Here is a 19,795-nt window from a genome sequence, read left to right on the forward strand (position 1 = left end):
ATGGACATAAAATTTCAGTGTAATGCATCTATATAAAACATACGAGTTTCACTTTTTAAATTTAAGTACTGAAATAAATAAATTTTTGGATAATTACATTTTATAAGATCCACCTGTATGCAATAACAAATATGCAGTATACTATACATAGCTTTTTATTTGTGTCCCTCCTTCCAAGGCTGACAGTACGTAGATTGGTGACTGGGCACTTTGGCAGAGAACCGCACAAAGTAGGAGTTAATCACTGTGTATCTGCATCACACTTGGACGTACCAAGTTTATATGTTACACTAGACTGGCTGCCTGAGGTTACTTGGGGAGAATGGGTAAGACAGTGAATGGCATTTTTTTTTTTTTGGGATGGACTAGGGAAGGGTTAGAACCACTGCCCATTTTTTTTTGCTGTGCGTGCAACATTACAGAAATTTCTCTTCACTTCCCTGTCTCACAGATGCAACAGAAAATGTGAGGAAATGTTCCCAACCCAAGGGGAATTTGTCCCCCACCATTTAGACAGTTGTCCCTGGTACAGGTATCCCCTATGGTAAATTTCCTCTTGTCTCTTGTTTCAGGGACAACTATAACATTTTAAATTTTCCCTTACATTTATTTTGCAGGACAGAGGGGTGAATCTCACCAATAGGGACCCAGACACACAAAAACTTGATAATCTAACCCTCCCTGCTGCCTCCCCCCCCCCCCCCCCCCACACACACACAAAAAACGGTTCATCACAGAGATACACTTTGAGGTCTACTGTATGTATAAAGCGTTCATTGTACGAATGTGGCAAACGATCCGCACTGTCAGAACAATTTCCCTTTTTCTGTGCTGATATTTGTCACATTTGTGCAGTGAATGTTTAATAAAAAGACTCCCCCCCCTTCTTGAGTTACACGATCAGCCATTGCAGAAAATTGCACCCAATAATCTTTCTGAAAAAAAAAAAAAAAAAAAAAAAAAAAAAAAAACACACCAATGAACAGCATCTACAACTCTAATAATAAGAAGTTTCCACGCCATCTTCACTGCCTCCCTTCTGTAAATACACTGCAGTATGGTAGATAGTAAAAAAAGAGAATATTCACACTCACCTGTAAGTATTTTCTATCTTGCTCATACAGATCAACTAGTTTTTTACAAATTTCACACCACTTCTGTTTGTCAGAGCTAGGAGAAAACATATATATATATATACACTTAACTTGATGGGCTGTCCTTCAGTGAATATATTGGTTACGTAAGAAATGACAGATTGTAAGAGTAGATTTATTTAAAATAAAGTTTTATTAGGTGGGAAATAATTTGGCACAGGTCATACAACATTTATTGTGTGTATGCCAACAAATGGTAACTACAGAGCTGGAAATGGGACAGATAAAATTATAGCATTTGTGTGTCCTGGATGCAGTGGTGGAGGGTTAAAACCCTTTACAAGACTTTACTGTCACTTGTGAACCTGCTGTGTGGAGATCATCATTCCTACTTGTCCTGTTGACCACTGGCACAGAGACAAAGTGAAAGAAATGCAGAATAGGGAGTACACCAAATGCCCCTGAAACCCTATATATTACCTTGTAAAAAGTAGTGGAAACAAAATCCCTGTGCCAGTCCACATGGCAGAGCTGTGGGAGGAACCTAACAGGTCCTCCCACTACAGGCTGCCTGAAGAAACCTACAGAGGGGCGGATACAAGACCAGTCACCCTGCACACAGACAGACGGGAGCAGTGACCGGTCTTTATTACAGGAAGCTTCCGCACAGAGTTTCACCCTAGATTACTGCACAGATCTGCAAGAAATACAAAAAAAACAAAGCAAGAGCCAAGTAAGAATACACATGTCTCTTGCATTTAGACAATATTTGCTTACCCCACAGTTCAGCTTTAAGGCAAGGGTGTGTTATTAAATAAAAGGTTTTACAACAGACGAGCATTCTTTCTTAAAGCCAACTTTTTTTCTTTTTTTACTTTGGAATAGAGTGGGTAAGAGCTAATATATCCCACCGACTTTCAGATGCCATTGTAACAAGATAATCAATGTTACTCATTTACTTAACCTGTCAATGGTCATGAAGTTTTAGATGATGTGTGATATATATTGACTGATCATACCAAAAACTGTCCTTTATTTAAATAGTGATCAGACAAGGGTGGGACATTTCAGCAAGGCAATGATTCCAGACACAAAGCCAACGAAACTTTCAACTGGTTTCAAAGAAAGAAAATAAAGCTGCTAGAATTGCCCAGCCAATCACTTGACTTGAATCCAATAGAAAATCTATGGAAAGAACTAAAGATCAGAGTTCATAGAAGAGGGCAACAAAGCCTTCAAGATTTGAAAACTGTTGGCGTGGAAGAATGGTCCAAAAACTCACACCTGAGCAATACATGCGACTAGATTCTCCATACAGGAGGCGTCCTAAAGCTGTCATTACCAACAAAGGATTTTGTTTGAAGTAATAAATAAATTTCAGTTAGCGTGTTCAATACTTTCCCTGTGTCATTCTATTTTATTACACATAACTTAATTTTTGAATGTATTTGTTTTGGTTTCTTTGTATGTATAAAATTGCTTGGGTTGTTACCGACATATGCTGAAATGTTCATGTCATAATCACCTTTAGAAATAGATTTACCTAGAAAAATGGTGATGTAATCAATATTTATTTTACCCGCTGTAGATATATATATATATATATATATATATATATATATATACACACACACACACATATATACATACATATATACAGTGCCGTGCAAAAGTATTTGGCCCCCTTGAACTTTGAACTTTTGCCACATTTCAGGCTTCAAATATAAAGATATAAAATTGTATTTTTTTTGTGAAGAATCAACAAGTGGGACACAATCATGAAGTGGAACTAAATTTATTGGATATTTCAAACTTTAACAAATAAAAAGCTGAAAAATTGGGCGTGCAAAATTATTCAGCCCCTTTACTTTCAGTGCAGCAAACTCTCTCCAGAAGTTCAGTGAGGATCTCTGAATGATCCAATGTTGACCTAAATGACTAATGATGATAAATAGAATCCACCTGTGTGTAATGAAGTCTCCGTATAAATGCACCTGCACTGTGATAGTCTCAGAGGTCTATTTAAAGCGCAGAGAGCATCATGAAGAACAAGGAACACACCAGGCAGGTCCGAGATACTGTTGTGGAGAAGTTTAAAGCCGGATTTGGATACAAAAAGATTTCCCAAGCCTTAAACATCCCAAGGAGCACTGTGCAAGGGTTAATATTGAAATGTAAGGAGTATCAGACCACTGCAAATCTACGAAGACCTGGCCGTCCCTCTAAACTTTCGGCTCATACAAGGAGAAGACTGATCAGAGATGCAGCCAAGAGGCCCATGACCACTCTGGATGAATTGCAGAAATCTACAGCTGAGGTGGGAGACTCTGTCCATAGGACAACAATCAGTCGTATACTGCACAAACCTGGCCTTTATGGAAGAGTGGCAAGAAGAAAGTCATTTCTTAAAGATATCCATAAAAAGTGTTGTTTAAAGTTTGCCACAAGCCACCTGGGAGACACAGCAAACATGTGGAAGAAGGTGCTCTGGTCAGATGAAACCAAAATCGAACTTTTTGGCAACAATGCAAAACGTTATGTTTGTTGTAAAATCAACACAGCTCATCACCCTGAACACACCATCCCCACTGTCAAACATGGTGGTGGCGGCATCATGGTTTGGGCCTGCTTTTCTTCAGCAGGGACAGGGTAGATGGTTAAAATTGATGGGAAGATGGATGGAGCCAAATACAGGATCATTCTGGAAGAAAACCTGATGGAGTCTGCAAAAGACCTAAGACTGGGACGGAGATTTGTCTTCCAACAAGACAATGATCCAAAACATAAAGCAAAATCTACAATGGAATGGTTCACAAATAAACATATCCAGGTGTTAGAATGGCCAAGTTAAAGTCCAGACTTGAATCCAATCGAGAATCTGTGGAAAGAACTGAAAACTGCTGTTCACAAACGCTCTCCATCCAACCTCACTGAGCTTGAGCGGTTTTGCAAGGAGGAATGGGCAAAAATTTCAGTCTCTCGATGTGCAAAACTCATAGAGACATACCCCAAGCGACTTACAGCTATAATTGCAGCAAAAGGTGGCGCAACAAAGTATTAATTTAAGGAGGCTGAATAATTTTGCACGCCCAATTTTTCAATTTTTTATTTGTTAAAAAAGTTTTAAATATCCAATAAATTTCGTTCCACTTAATGATTGTGTCCCACTTGTTGATTCTTCACAAAAAATTACAGTTTTATATCTTTATGTTTGAAGCCTGAAATGTGGCAAAAGGTCGAAAAGATCAAGGGGGCCGAATACTTTCGCAAGGCACTGTATATTATATATATATATATACACATATACACACACACACACACTTTACATCTTTTAACTACTATCTGTGTTTCAGTCCTAATGTCTGAAGACCCTGATCCTTTTCTCATCTGATAAAAAGATTGGGGATTCTAGCCAGGTAATACTAACATGTTGGTATTGCCAGCTGCTTGTAATGGGATTATATCACTGGAGGGGTCTGGACCATATACCCTGATGGTCAACAAGGGTCCAATTTTTAGTTTGTCAACCAGCTGGCAGACCTATTTTATATTATGCCATTTCTTTGCCTGGACTTTCACTTTAAAGATACGGTGTAAAACAACTGGCCTAAGTGAAGAGTCGGATCCCCATAGCAACCACAAAGACAAAATGTCCTGTTTTTCTAAGCAAAGGAAAATAATAAGAATAACCAGACTGATTGCTAAGGGCCATAAACACATTTCTGCTGAGATTCTTATTTATTAAAAGGAAGCAAAATAAGCTGCTAGCTTTTTATTCAACTATGCAATTTCCAGAGGAAAGTATGACCCCTCCAGTGAAAAAATACTTACCAAGTATGGAGCCTTTATACCTACAATTCCCAACTACATGTGCACAAACTTCCATCTCAGCTCATGTATGGTTACCCATGTACCTCGACAAATAATCGCCCAGCAGGTTTCATCAAATAAGCAAAGTTTTAAGGTCCATTCACACACACAAACTATATTGTCAAAAGTATTGTGACACCTGCCTTTACACACACATTAACTTTAATGGCATCCCAGTCTTAGTCAGTAGGATTCAATATTGAGTTGGCCCACCCTTTACAGCTATAACAGCTTCAACTCTTCTGAGAAGGCTGTCCACAAGGTTTAGGAGTGTGACTATGGGAATGTTTGACCATTCTTCCAGAAGTGTATTTGTGAGGTCAGGCACTGATGTTTGACAAGAAGGCCTGTATCCACTCTAATTCATCCTGTTGTTCTATTGGGTTGAGGTCAAGACTCTGAATAGGCCAGTCAAGTTCCTCCACCCTAAACTTATTCATCCATGTCTTTATGGACCTTGCTTTGTGCACCGGTGTGCAGCCATGTTGAAACAGGAAGGGTCCATCCCCAAACTTTTCCTACAAAGTAGGGAGCATGACATTTTTCAAAATGTCTTGGTATGCTGACATCTTAAGAGTTCCCTTCATTGGAACTAAGGGGCCAAGCCCAAACCCTGAAAAACAACCCCACACCATAATCCCCCCTTCACCAAACAATTTGGACCAGTGCAAAAAGCAAGGACCATAAAGACATGGGTGAGCAAGCTTGGGGTGGAGGAACTTGACTGGCCTGCACAGAGTCCTGAGCTCAACCCAATAGAACACCTTAGTGATGATTTAGAGCAGAGACTGTGAGCCAGGCCTTCTTGTCCGACATCAATGCCTGACCTCACAAATGGTCTTCTGGAAGAACGGTCAAACATTCCCATAGACACACTCCTAAACCTTGCGGACAGCCTTCCCAGAAGAGTTGAAGGGTGGGCCAACTCAATATTGAACCCTACAGGCTAAGATTGGAATGCTATTAAAGTTCATGTGCGTGTAAAGGCAGGTGTCCCAATACAGTGTATGTATGGTACTGTAATACACAGCATTGCACCCATGCAGTACTTTTTTTTTTTTTTTTTGGCATCCCTAAACACTATAGAAATGCAGCAGTGTTACAGCACACGTCAATGCATGGTAAAGCACAACCAGTTGTTATGGTGTGCTGCCTTTGAAAAAATGATTCATGTCCATTTTTAGGTCCATAGAGTTTTAATGGCAGCTCATTCGAATGAGTTCGCTGCCCTAATTCAACGTAGGTTATCGCATCACAACACACTACATAGAAGTCCAGACTGTCCACTTGTGTGAGAGGAGTAGTCAGGCAAAAGGGTGGCGCAAAGGGGTTAGATCCAGGTGCAGACCATGTGATGGTATTGTCTTTTAATATGGAGGTACTCTACCAATACAGGGGAAGATAGTACATTTTTTTTTTTACATTAATTAAGGGAAGGCTAGAGAGGCGGCCAGCTTTCTGCCTAACCACCATCATCCAGACAGTACAAGAGGGAAATCTCTCTAACAAAGCTTTGGGTGGCAGTAAAAGCTAAAAACCCAGTATTTTGCTGCTTTTATATGAAATTTGAATAGAGTGCTCCTTTAACTTAAAGCGGAGTTCCAGCCATTTACTCACCTGTCCAACGGTCCAGCGATGCGGCCGCCGGAAGCCTCGATCCTCTCCCTCGGCGCCGGCATCACTGCTGTGGGCACCCGGCTGTTACAGTTTGCGGCTTCACAGCCGGGTACCCACTGCGCATGCGCGAGTCGCGCTGCGCGCCGTGATTGGCCGGCAATCTTCTGGGACCTCTGACGTGTCCCAGAAGATTGCAGGGAGGGAGGAGGAGAGGAGAACTTCCGCTCAGGGCGCCGCGGCGCTCCGAGCGGAAGTGGGAGCGGGTACCTGTCAAAACTAGGTACCCGCTCCCCCCCCCAAAAAATGACATGCCAAATGTGGCATGTCGGGGGGTCAGGACTCCCTAAAGCGGAAGTTCCACTTTTGGGTGGAACTCCGCTTTAAGTAGAATGTAAGAATATACAGTGCCTTGAAAAAAGTATTCATACCCCTTGAAATTCTCTACATTTTGTCATGTTACAACCAAAAAATAAATGTATTTTATTGAGATTTTACGTGATAGACCAACACAAAGTGGCACATAATTGTGAAGTGGAAGGAAAATGATAAATGTTTTTTTTTACTCTAATACCCCTAACTAAAATCTAGTGGAACCAATTGCCTTCAGAAGTCACCTAATTAGTAAATAGAGTCCACCTGTGTGTAATTTAATCTCAGTATAAATACAGCTGTTCTGTGAAGCCCTCAGAGGATTGTTAGAGAACCTTAGTGAACAAACAGCATCATGAAGGCCAAGGACCACACCAGACAGGTCAGGGATAAAGTTGTGGAGAAGTTCAAAGCCGGGTTAGGTTATATAAAAAAAAAGAAAATATCCCAAGCTTTGAACATCCCATGGAGCACTGTTCAATCCATACTCTGAAAATAGAAAGAGTATGGCACAAGTGCTAACCTACCAAGATATGACCGTCCATCTAAACTGACTGGCCGGGCAAGGAGAGTATTAATCAGAGAAGCAGCCAAGAGGCCCATGGTAACTCTGGAGGAGCTGCAGAGATCCACAGCTCAGGTTGGAGAATCTGTCCACAGGACAACGATTAGTCGTGCATTCCACAAATCTGGCCTGTATGGAGGAGTGGCGAGAAGAAAGCCATTGTTGAAATAAAGCCATAAGAAGTCCTGTTTGCAGTTTGTGAAAAGCCATATGGGGACACAGCAAACATATTGAAGAAGGTGCTCTGGTCAGATAAGACCAAAATTGAACTTTTTGCCTAAAAACAAAACTCTATGTGTCGCAAAAAACAAACACTGCAAATCACCCTGAATACACCATCCCCACCGTGAAACATGGTGATGGCATTATGTTATGGGGTTGCTTTTCTTCAGCAGGGACAGGGAGCTGGTCAAAGTTGATGGGAAGATGGATGGAGCCAAATACAGGGCAATCTTAGAAGAAAACCTGTTAAAGTCTCCAAAAGACTTGAGACTGGGGTGGATGTTCACCTTCCAGCAGTACAAAAACCCTAAATATACAGCTAGAGCTACCATGAAATGGTTTAGATCAAAGCATATTCATGTGTTTGAATGGCTCAGTCAGTCCAGACCCAAATCCAATTAGGAATCTGTGACAAGTCTTGAAAATTGCTGTTTACAGACGCTCTCCATCCAATCTGACAGAGCTTGAGCTATTTTGCAAAGAGGAATGGGGTAAAATGTCACTCTCTAGATGTGCAAAGGCAGTAGAGACATACCCAAAAAGACTTGCAGCTGTAATTGCAGCAAGATGTGGTTCTACAAAGTATTGACTTAGGGGGCTGAATACAAATGCACGCCACACTTTTCACATATTTGTAAAAAAAAAAAACTGAAAACCATTTATTATTTTTCTTCCACTTCACAATTATGTGTCACTTTGTGTTGGTCTATCATATAAAATCCATTTATGTTTTTGGTTAACAAAAGGGTAATTTTTGCTTGCACATGATTGAAAGATGGAAGTCAGCAGAGCATCCCCTCTTTTACTCAACTATGTAGAAAATGCCCTTGCAAAGTGCTGTCTGTCTGTTTTTTGTAAATCAACCCCTTTTGTTGGGTTGGATGTTTGATTTCCACAGTTTCTGTAGGCAGTGATTACAACTAGAGGAGACAATGCAGCTCTAGTCATTTGATCCATATAATGTTGGCATAAATGGACCCTATATTATGTATTGAACTGTTAACAGTGCCTTGAAAAAGTGTTCATACCTCTTGACAATTTTCCACATTTTTTCCCCTTGCATGTTACTGGGTACTCTTTGCAAAGTGAAGCTTCAACTCACTTACTAAGCTCTGTAGCAAATGCACTTACAAATAGCACAGACTCTTTGCCTTTAGTAAATCAAACACAGTGTGTGTGTGTACTCACACATGTGAGATAAACACACACACACATATACATTCACTGCCCACTTTATTAGGTACACCTGTTCAACTGCTTGGTAACGCAAATTGCTAATAATCCAATCACATGGCAGCAACTCAATGCATTTAGGCATCTAGACGTGGTGAAGACAACTTACTGAAGTTCAAACCGAGCATCAAAATGGGTAAGAAAGGGGATTTAAGTGAATTTGAACGTGGCATGGCTGTTGGTGCCAGGATGGCTGGTCTGAGTGCTTCAAAATCTGCTGATCTTCACACACAACCATAGGTTTTTCATAGAATGGTCCAAAAAAGAGAAAATATCCAGTGAGCTGCGAGTTGTGTGGTCAAAAATGCGGTGTTGGTGTCAGAGGAAAATGGGCAGACTGGTTTGAGATGATAGAAACGTAACAATAACTCAAATAACCAATTGTTACAACCAAGGTATGCAGAATACCATCTCTGAACGCACAACACATTGAACATTGAAGCAGATGGGCTACACCAGCAAAAGACCACACCGGGTGCCACTCCTGTCAGCTAAGAACAGGAAACTGAGGCTACAATTTGCACAGGCTCACCAAAATTGGACAATAGAAGATTGGAAAAATGTTGTCTTGTCTGATGAGTCTCGATTTTAGCTGCAACATTCAGATAGTAGGGTCAAAATTTGGCATAAACATGAAAGAATGGATCCATCCTGCCTTTTATCAACCAGTCAGGCTGGTGGGGGTGTAATGGTGTGGGGGATATTTTCTTGGCACACTTTTGGCCCCTTAGTACCAACTAAGCATCCTTTAAACACCATGACCTACCTGAGTATTGTTGTTGACCATGTCCGTCCCTTTATGACTACAGTGTACCCATCTTCTGATGGCTACTTCCAGCAGGATAATGCACCATGTCACAAAGCTCAAATCATCTCATCACTGGTTTGTTGAACATGACAATGAGGTCACTGTACTCCAATGGCCTCCACACCAGATCCCAATCTAATAGAGCACCTTTGGGATGTGTTGGAATGGAAGATTCGCATCATGGATGTGCAGCCAACAAATCTGCAACTACGTGATGCTATCATATCAATATGGTCCACAATCTCTCACCTTTTTGAATCTATGCCAGGAAGAATTAAGGCAGTTCTGTAGGCAAAAGGGGGTCCAACCCGGTACTAGCAAGGTGTACCTAATAAAGTGGCCAGTGAGTGAATATATTTTAGATTATTTTTTTGCTCACTTCATATGAGCTTGCTGTTTAGTAGTGCCTTACTAATACATGCTCACAAAAATACATATTACATTTCCCTTCTAGCCTCCCTATATCACCAAAACAACATTACATTATCAAACAGGTTTCATCAAACATTTGTTCAATTACATTCAGGAATAACTAAAAGCATAATTTTTTTCGTTTTGGATAAAGTGAAGAGGTATTAGAACACCTGTCAGTTTTTACTGCTGTCTCTGCCACTCTCGATTTATCATATTTACCGTTATCATTGATTGTGAAAATGAAAGAAAATCCTGAATTTTGGGTTGTCCCTAGAACAGAGATAGTAGGGAATTTCATTGGGATCTGGTGGGGTATTTTGTTGATCCTAGTGACAACCAGGGATTCCATCACTTTGCAGGGATTTCTCCAAACTTCTTGTTTTGGCTATGGCACAGGGGGAATCTCACCAATAGAAGAAGAAAAAAAAAAAAAACAGACGGGGAAATAACCCTCCCTAAGTCCTTGTTTACACCAGCAGCAAGGAGTGCTACTCCTCTGAAAAAAGACCCACTCTTAGATCGCTTTGAATCATCTGACAGGTGCAAGGTAAGCGGTTGTGCCGCATTTAGAGGTTTAAAACAGGTGGGGAGACCTATTTTGCTTCAGCGCAATGGTTGCAGGGCACCATCATTCAATCACTTGAGTGGGTATAATTCCTGCTTCAGCAAGTGTTCATCCTCGGCCCCTGCCTTTGCAGCCTAAGGGGGAGCAGTTGGGGGGGGGGGGGGGATGAAAACAAACAGCAGAGCCAACTACAAGGGTAAACAAGCCCTTACTTTATCTAAAATGAAAGGAAAAATGTTTGCTTTAGTTATTGTAATAGTGTTTTATTACAGAATGCTGAAAAATCCAAGCAAAAAAAAAAAAAAATAGAAAAATTTAAAAATGTCACATTAGACATATAAAATATTTCAGTATATATGTAGCACTGTAACCTTGACCTTTGTCTACTTTGACTTACGTTTTGTAAAGTTCCAAAAGCTTTTGATACACATTTGGCAAATCCTCTTTAAATTCCTTTTGGCTGACTTTTTCATACAAATTCCCCAAACCCTAAAAAAAAAAAAAAAGATAGAGACAGAGAATTTTATTATAACTAATACTGCAATGTCGAGATCCACCTAGAAGCTGGCTTAGCCTCCCTTTTTTGAAATCCTGTTGATAATTAGGGTCCTTCAAGGTTTACTATCCACCAAATAAAAAAAAAAAATAATGTACTTGCCTTAATATTTCCCAGCACACGGCAAGGCAGTACATGTATTGGTTTATCCCACCTTAAATCGCACATATTTGTGTTGTCCGAAATGTTATAAATAATGGTAATGCCCCCCCATAGCACATACACCACATGTTCTTGTAATATGTGTTAACAAAGACTACAATCCAAATTAAAATGTATGAAAGAAAAAGAAAATCATCATAGAAATTCACTGACTTGAGGTAATCTCGGACTGTGTGCTAGGGCCTTCTACAAGAGAACAGCCTGGATCTTTTACCTGAAAGCCAGGAGGATATGACAGCAAGTGGTAATGATCTGCTTCTTCAAGCTCATTTCCAGAAAACTTTTTTTTTTTTTTTTTGAGAGAATGAGCAAGAGTTAGAATTTTTTTTTGCTCATTCTCTCAGGTTTTATTGCGCTCTTTGTCCCCATTAGAGAGCTTTCCAAACACTTTCTGTCACAGCACTAAAAACCTGAGTTTGGGCTGAAGCTGGCGTTAGGTCTACCACAGCATTTCTCAAAATGAGAAACATTGCAGGTCTCTGAAATTTCTGATATAAGTTCTAATGTCAGTTACTAGTGGAAGAAACCATACGATATATACAGCAGGGCTAAACAAATCCTGGGCACCAGGTCGCAAAAGCGACAAGAAATTGCACACTGGCATCTGGGCTGCAACCCAAATGCTTACACACACACACACACTGCGCGCGTCCCCGTCCCCGTCCCCCCCCCATGTATCAGGGCTCCACTTGCCCACCTGCATGCCCTGGACTGGCATAGCAGGTGCCACCAGATATAGGAGAGGGTTGAGTCCGCTGGAAGTCTCATTAAAGAGAACCTGTCATCCAAAAAACTATCACATAGGGGACATTTTATCCCCTATGTGATGAAAAAAAGTACAAAAAAAAAAAAAAAACTTTTTTTAATTGTAAAAAAATGAAGTTACACCCAAGCACTTAAAATCCCCCCCCCCCCCAAAAAAAAATTGAGGGCCCACCCCCACATATATGTAGGTACAAAACGTAAACACACGCTTCGAGGCGCCTACGCCTGAAAACGTTGATTGCGATACACGTTACATATCGCTGTGCATGCCCGAATGAGAGCAATATTTCTAGCACTAGACCTCCTTCGTAATGCTAAACTGTTGAATCATAGAGAGCTTTTAAAGCATTGCCTATGGAAAATATAGGGTACTAAAGTTTGTCAGCATTTCACGGCACACGTAAACTTAAGGTTTGACATGTCGGGTTTCTATTTACTCGATGCAACCTCAGCTTTTATATTTTACCAAAACAAAAATGATATTGGGGGGCACACCCTAAAAACGCACAATTCTCTGGTTGGTGCTGCTAAAAGACCAATATACAAATTGAACAATATAATAGCGCACACATACACAGAAAAAAATTGGTTTTCAAATTTTGCAAGGCTATTTAAAAACACCTGCTCTTATACAGTAAATATGGGGATTTGGTCACACCATATGGCCATACTGTGCTTAAGCCCACCACTACGTCAAAGTACCCCATTTTCAGTGGGTCCTACACTATTCATAGAGAAGATAATCCCACTTCTCAAAACCAGACTCATGGGCGGCGCACCCCACTTTCCCACACCAAAACCTCATTACCATGGTCCACCTGTGAGTAGTTCCAGGAGGTGTCCCTTCATTGCAGTTTTAGCAGAGGAGTCTGCAGCCTGCAAACTTAATTTTCCAATGACAGGAGTGAGTAATGCCCTATGGTTTTGAGAAGTGGGATTATCTTCTCTATGAATAGAGTAGGACCCACTGAAAATGGGGTACTTTGACGTAGTGGTGGGCTTAAGCACAGTATTGCCATATGGTGTGACCAAATCCCCATATTTACTGTATAAGAGCAGGTGTTTTTAAATAGCCTTGCAAAATTTGAAAATTATTTTTTTTCTGTGTGTGTGTGCGCTATTATATTGTTCAATTTATATTTTACCAAACAATTGCATTAATTGTGTGACATAAAAAATTGACGCTGCCACTATTTTAGTCTCTAGGGTGGCTGCTTTCAGAAGATATATAACTTTTTGGGGGTTTCATGAAATCTTCACGCCTAAAATGATTTTTAAACATGTGTGCAAAAAATGCAAAACACGGTTCTGACAGAAAAAGGGTTAAAGGATAAGTTCACTTTTGCATATTCTACCCTTAAAGCGGTAGTATACTCCGCTATATGACTTTTACCTACAGGTAAGCCTATAATAAGGCTTACCTGTAGGTACAATTAATATCTCCTAAACCTGCACGGTTTAGGAGATATTCAACCTACACGCAGCCGATGACGTCTGCGGCGCATGCGCTCTGAAGGTCCGGCCAACCTTCAGAGCTCCTTGCCAGATCTTGCCGGAAAGTGAAACTCCCGCGTGCATGCGCGGGAGTGACGTCATTGCGGCTCAGGCCACTCACAGCGCCGAACCCGGAAGAGACGCCGAGGGAGCATGTCAGCTCCCTCAGCGTTGTCCAGATGACCGTGCCAGGGCTTCGTTCTAAGGTATTTCATAATGAGCTAGTATGCGATGCATACTAGCTCATTATGCCTTTGTCCTGCAGGGGTTTTTTTTTTTTTTTTTTTATGAGTATACAACCGCTTTAGTGCTTTGTTAGTTAAAAAAAAGAGCTGGCTCCTACCTTTTTTAGCTGACTCCTAGATTCAAAGCAAATTTGTCAAGCCCTGATATACAGTATGTGTTCCAGTGGAGATTATGAAGAAAACAGGGACCAAACTGAATGCTGAAGGTGGGTGGGACATGTGGTTAATATAACTAAAGTATATAGGTGGCATTTAAAGGCAAAGTTGTAATATGGGCACACAAAGAAGCAAAATTAATCAAATTTGTAACACTAAGAGATGTCACATTAATTGCCACCAATACAATGTTAAAAAAATAAACAATTTAACAGCCTATTTGCACAAGAGATGCAAATTACTGTGGAATTTGTAAATGGAAGTTTCAGTAGTACGGTAATAACGCATAACAAGACATATGTGCACACTATCATAAATCTACACCGCACTACAGGACACACCTGCCAAGCCAGTAACTGTTCTGGTTCAAGTTCTGAAGCTTTTCTGTAGGCAGCTTGTGCTTGGTCTGGTTGCTCTAGTTCAGCAGCAGCTAATCCAATGAAAACCCAGGCATTGTAGTTATTCTTGTCCAACTTTAGAGCTGCCTTTAAGGGAAACAAAAAAGGTTTAACCGACTGAGTAAACAAAAAAAACTTGCAAAATATAATACAATGATTTGCGCATGTTATAATGTTAGGTAACAAAAATGATGTTTTTCAAGAAAGGTACTTTAATTATCCAATGTCTAGGACCCGGGAAAGGACATAATGACAAGGCAGAAAAGGCACAGGAGGTTAATCTATTTACTTCAGCTGAAGTCATGTATGACTCATATAGGCAATTCTAACAAAGTGGATGTTCTATTACTTCATTACACCAATTTACTGGTACATTGATCTTTGACTATTCTGAGGTTTAAGAGTGAACTAGATACAACTAGAATTTAATAGCTGGTGTCCCTCCACCAACCTTCCTAAGGCAATGCTGAACACTGAAGAACCTGATGCTACTTTAATGACTATTAAAAGTGGGTGGTGTCAGTAGGCAGTGGACGGTGCCAATAGATTTTATTTTTACTATTTTAATTTTTTATTATACGGTTACAATAATATTTTTTAGAAGCCCAACTGGGAGCCTTAGGTGAAATACAACCTGTCTAAACAGGCCACTGATGTCTCACTTATGAAACAGAGAAAGGAATTGAGGACAGATTCCCCAGTCCCTTTCTTTGCAGCCAACACAGTTTACTATGCTTCATTTATGAATGAACACACGGAGTGACAAATCACTCACTGTGTTTATTCAAACAAAGGTAGGGGCCGATAAATGACGGCCCCTTCCCCACTCTCCATTCTGAATATCCCTGTGCGTCTGCAGCACCGGGCAGGAGAGGAAAGGAGGGAAGCCAAAAGCGATGTGGGGGAAGGGGGCACAGGCATCACAGGAGGTAGTGATCAATGCGCGGGGAGGCTGGGGAGGAGGGAATGGGCACAAGTACAAGAACCAAACCGGGTGGGAAAGGAGGCAAAGGCAGTTTTCAGCTAGAGCCATACAGGCGGTCCCTGGGTTATGAACACGATAGGGACTGTAGGTTTGTTCTTAAGTCGAATTTGTTTGTAGGTCCGAACAATACATTTTTCAGTGTAACTCTAGCCTGTGCAGGGATGTGAGATATTCCGGGCACTTCTGGGTGTGCATTCATGTTATCTGGGGCTCTTGTGGTCATGCAGTACTGCAATGTGTGATGTGTCCGGTGCTGTAAGATGGCTTCTCGCCGGTATCCAGGACCAGCGTAGAACACAAGCGCCCGGCATTGACGTCTGTTCATTAGAAGGAGTCGTTCGTAACTCGGGGACTGCCTCTATAGGGAATTGCTTCTTGTAATTACCCCCCACCCCCATACAAAACCTACTGTGACAGAGAGGCCACGTGGGAAGGGTCGACATTGCCACACTTGAAGCTCTGCTAGTGGCACACCCCTGTGTGCACATCTATGGTGCAGAGTCAAGTTTTCACCACTGACACAAGAAGGTTGAGGGTTGAAGCCTGGCTGTATATCTATTTCCAGACTGTAGCCTGTGACTGACCTACTGCTGACAGGAGAGCAAACAAAGTACCAAATGGTAAGGTGAAGGCAGAGTCAGAAGCAGACCAAGGCTGATACTTGGTCGTTCAGATAACCAGTGCTGTCATGGATAGGGAGGGAGTCCTCGAATCTGTGAAAGATCCAGGTTATGTCTAAAGCCCCGTACACACTCAACAAATTTCCGCCGACCGGTCGTCCGTCTTTTGTCCAGAGTGGTGTTTTGTTGGTTGGAATGTGCTCTAGACTGCACATGAATTTTCCCGCACAACAGAATTCTACTTCAGAAGTGATGTCATGTGTTGGATTGCTTTGTATGTGTTCTTTCATCTCTGAGCATGCCTAGTCTTGCTCATAAGATTTTTCCCCATCGAAATCTGTACTAATGAGACGAAAATCGGACGTGTTTTGATGGTCGACAAAAATTATATAGCCTGCGCACCAGGATTTTTTCGGCCGAAAAGTCGGAGTCGGTTGTCGGAAGCACCATACTAACAAGCCGAAAATCGGCAGATCGGTCGTCGGACGAAAATTCCCGGCCGAATTTCTTCTCGTGTGTACGGGGCTTAAGAGCCTTAAGAGCCTAATACAGGGCTTCCTCTCCTTTCCCCAGCAGCTGAAAGAAGAGACAGGGGAGCTAAAGAAGGGAAAATCAAGCTGCTGGTCGGGCCTCCATTAAAGTGAACCCATTGATTTGTCCTGCATGGGCAGAGTACAGATTTATATTAAATTGGCAAAGTGCCTGCATGCAGAGCTGGTTTTCTTCTAGCAGGGGGTATGGACACATACGGAAAACACACTTGGCCATAGAAAGGAAGTGCCAGTCAATGGCTACAGAAAAATGATGTAAGTTTGTCATTTTGAAGAACTCTCTCACATATCTCGTGACAAGCTGGATTCTTTTCTAGTTACTTGGTCCCCGTGGTCCAAGTTTAAAACTACCACTTCATATTTATCTGTCTGCTCCTCAAACCCCTCCGGGTCTCCCCAACAAGATAAGTCTTTGCCTGCTATACCACTTACTGATTGTGACATTACGTATAATGTATAGTGATTACATTTTTTATTGTTGGAGTATCTGTACTACCTGGTTCTAGTTGCTTGAGTGCGGTTCTCCATTTTCTTTCAGGGACCCCTTGCTCCTCTTCCTAATGACTGTCATGTTATATTTGATTTGACACCCGCGGCCTGCATACTTTCTTTTATTCTCTCCCTTCCTCCACTTTGCTTCCTTCTTGATCATTTTCTTCTCTTGCCCTTTCTGCTCCCACTCTTCTCTCTTACACTTTCTACATGAGGAATGCTTCGCAGATCTACAGTTGTGTTCAAAATTATTCAACCCCCACTGAAATTGATTGTTTTGGCCAGTTTGACATTGATTTTGATCATTCAGTCATCCTGCTTACAATTAAATCAAAGAGGCACGTGTAGGTCAGACAAATATAACATAACCTTTATAATGAAATAACCACAAATGTCTTTTCTGTGCTCACATCATTATCAGTTTTATTCAACCCCCAAGTGACATTCAATCTTAGTACTTAGTACAACATCCTTTTACAGTTATAACAGCTTTTAAACGTGAAGCATAGCTTGACACAAGTGTCTTGCAGCGATCTACGGGTATCTTCGCCCATTCGTCATGGGCAAAAGCCTCCAGTTGAGTCACATTCTTAGGCTTGTGCACTGCAACTGCTTTCTTTAAGTCCCACAAGAGGTTCTCAATCGGATTTAAGTCTGATGACTGTGATGGCCACTCCAAAATGTTCCAGCCTTTAATCTGCAACCATGCTCTAGTGGACTTGGAGGTATGCTTGGGATCATTGTCCTGTTAAATAAGTCCAACGTCTCCCAAGCCTCAGGTTTGTGACGGACTACATCACATTGTCATCCAATATCTCCTGGTACTGATGAGAATTCATGGTACCTTGCACAAGCTGAAGCTTTCCTGTACCTGCAGAAGCAAAACAGCCCCAAAGCATGATTGACCCCCCCGCCATGCTTCACAGTAGGCAAGGTGTTCTTTTCTTCATAGGCCTTGTTCTTCCTCCTCCAAACATAGCGTTGATCCATGGGCCCAAACAGTTCTAATTTTGTTTCATCAGTCCACAGAACACTATCCCAAAACTTCTGTGGTTTGTCCACATGACTTTTGGCATACTGCAGTCGACTCTTCTTATTCTTTGGAGACAGCAAGGGGGTGCGCCTGGGAGTTCTGGCATGGAGGCCTTCATTACGCAGTGTGCGCCGTATTGTCTGAGCAGAAACTTCAGTACCCACATCTGACAAATCTTTTCTCAGTTCCTCAGCAGTCACACTGGGACTTTTCTCCACTCTACGCTTCAGGTAGCGCACAGCAGTCGAAGTCAGCATCTTCTTTCTGCCACGACCAGGTAGCGTTTCAACAGTGCCCTTTGCCTTGAATTTGCGAATGATGCTTCCTATGGTGTCTCTTGGTATGTTTAAAATCTTTGCAATCTTCTTATAGCCATTGCCCTTCCTGTGAAGAGCAGACACCTCTTCTATTGTCTTCCTGGACCTTTCTCTTGACTTCACCATGTTTGTAACCACACCAGTAAATGTCTAGAAGGAGCTGAGTATCACAGTCATATTGGTGCTTATTAGGCTTTATTGCTGCTCCCTGACATCCACAGGTGTTTTCAATACCTGATTGAAAACACTTCAATGAACCTCTGTTCTTCAGAGTGGTAGTCTTTAAGGGGTTGAATTATTGTGTCAATGAAGAATTCACAAAAGAAACATTTACTACTGTATTACAAAACCAATTAATGTCATTTTAGTTGCATATGGTTCTTTAAGAAGTCCTTTTAGGATTTCATTCTGAATACAATTACAAATGTACACTAAATTCCCTAAAACCCTTTACAGCATTGGGGGTTGAATAATTTTGAACACAACTGTATATTGATGTTGTTCACACGGACTGATGCTTAATTTTACTTTGCAGACATCTTTTTCATGCCATATGCTGTTTCAACAGCGATATCTTTGTAAGACTGGTTGTTCCTCTGTATGTCTTACGACTGGTTTATTGTTTGTGTTCTGTATTGCACTCTCTCTTTCAATCAACATATATTAAACAACAAAAAAGAAAGGAAGTGCCAGATAGGAAACAGGCAGACCAGAAACCTTCTAAAACATTGAAAACTTGTAGTTCTGTTTCATTGCAATCGTCGGAACAAGTTACATTCAGGAACCTAAAAATGCTCACACATACCTTTGGTTATTTTCAGAGCAACCCAACAACGCAAATACAGACCTCAACAGGGACAATGGAGAAGGGGAGAGTGCCGGAACCTCCCTATCCCACTACTGGTCCTTTGTTACACTGAGTAGACTCCTTGACCAACAGACGCACAGGAAGCAGAATTGGTTGGTTCCAATGGCACTTTTCCACTGCAAGTACCGGCTAGTACCGGCTAGGCTCTACTCGGCCCTGCTTGGCCCGGTTTGCTTTTCCACTGCGGTACCGCATGGTATAGTGTCGGAACGGTTCGGTACGGTATAGGTTTGCTTTTCCACTAAAGTAGTACTAAAGTTAAGTGGGTGGGATAACAACGGGGTGGGTGTGATTCTCTGACCAATCAGTGGCTAGTAGTGACTACATGCAAAGGATTGTGGGATATGGTACCAGTTTGGTACCTGTTTGAACCACAATCGAGTAGGTACTGTTTTT

General features: G+C 41.4%; 1 protein-coding gene across 1 annotated transcript in view; it reads right to left on the reverse strand.

Moving 5' to 3' along the window:
• SKIC3 (SKI3 subunit of superkiller complex) overlaps positions 1 to 19,795 on the reverse strand; it is a 249,004-nt gene that overhangs the window by 211,877 nt on the left and 17,332 nt on the right. The window contains exons 3-5 of the mRNA XM_082272834.1: positions 14,477 to 14,620; positions 11,155 to 11,246; positions 1,095 to 1,170 (exon numbers count right to left, since the gene is read on the reverse strand). Of these exons, the coding sequence (XP_082128960.1) occupies positions 1,095 to 1,170; positions 11,155 to 11,246; positions 14,477 to 14,620 (312 nt within the window). The remainder of the gene's footprint in view (positions 1 to 1,094; positions 1,171 to 11,154; positions 11,247 to 14,476; positions 14,621 to 19,795) is intronic.

Source organism: Pelophylax lessonae (assembly GCF_965119305.1).
Source record: "Pelophylax lessonae genome assembly, chromosome: 1".
NCBI classification, from domain to species: domain Eukaryota; kingdom Metazoa; phylum Chordata; class Amphibia; order Anura; family Ranidae; genus Pelophylax; species Pelophylax lessonae.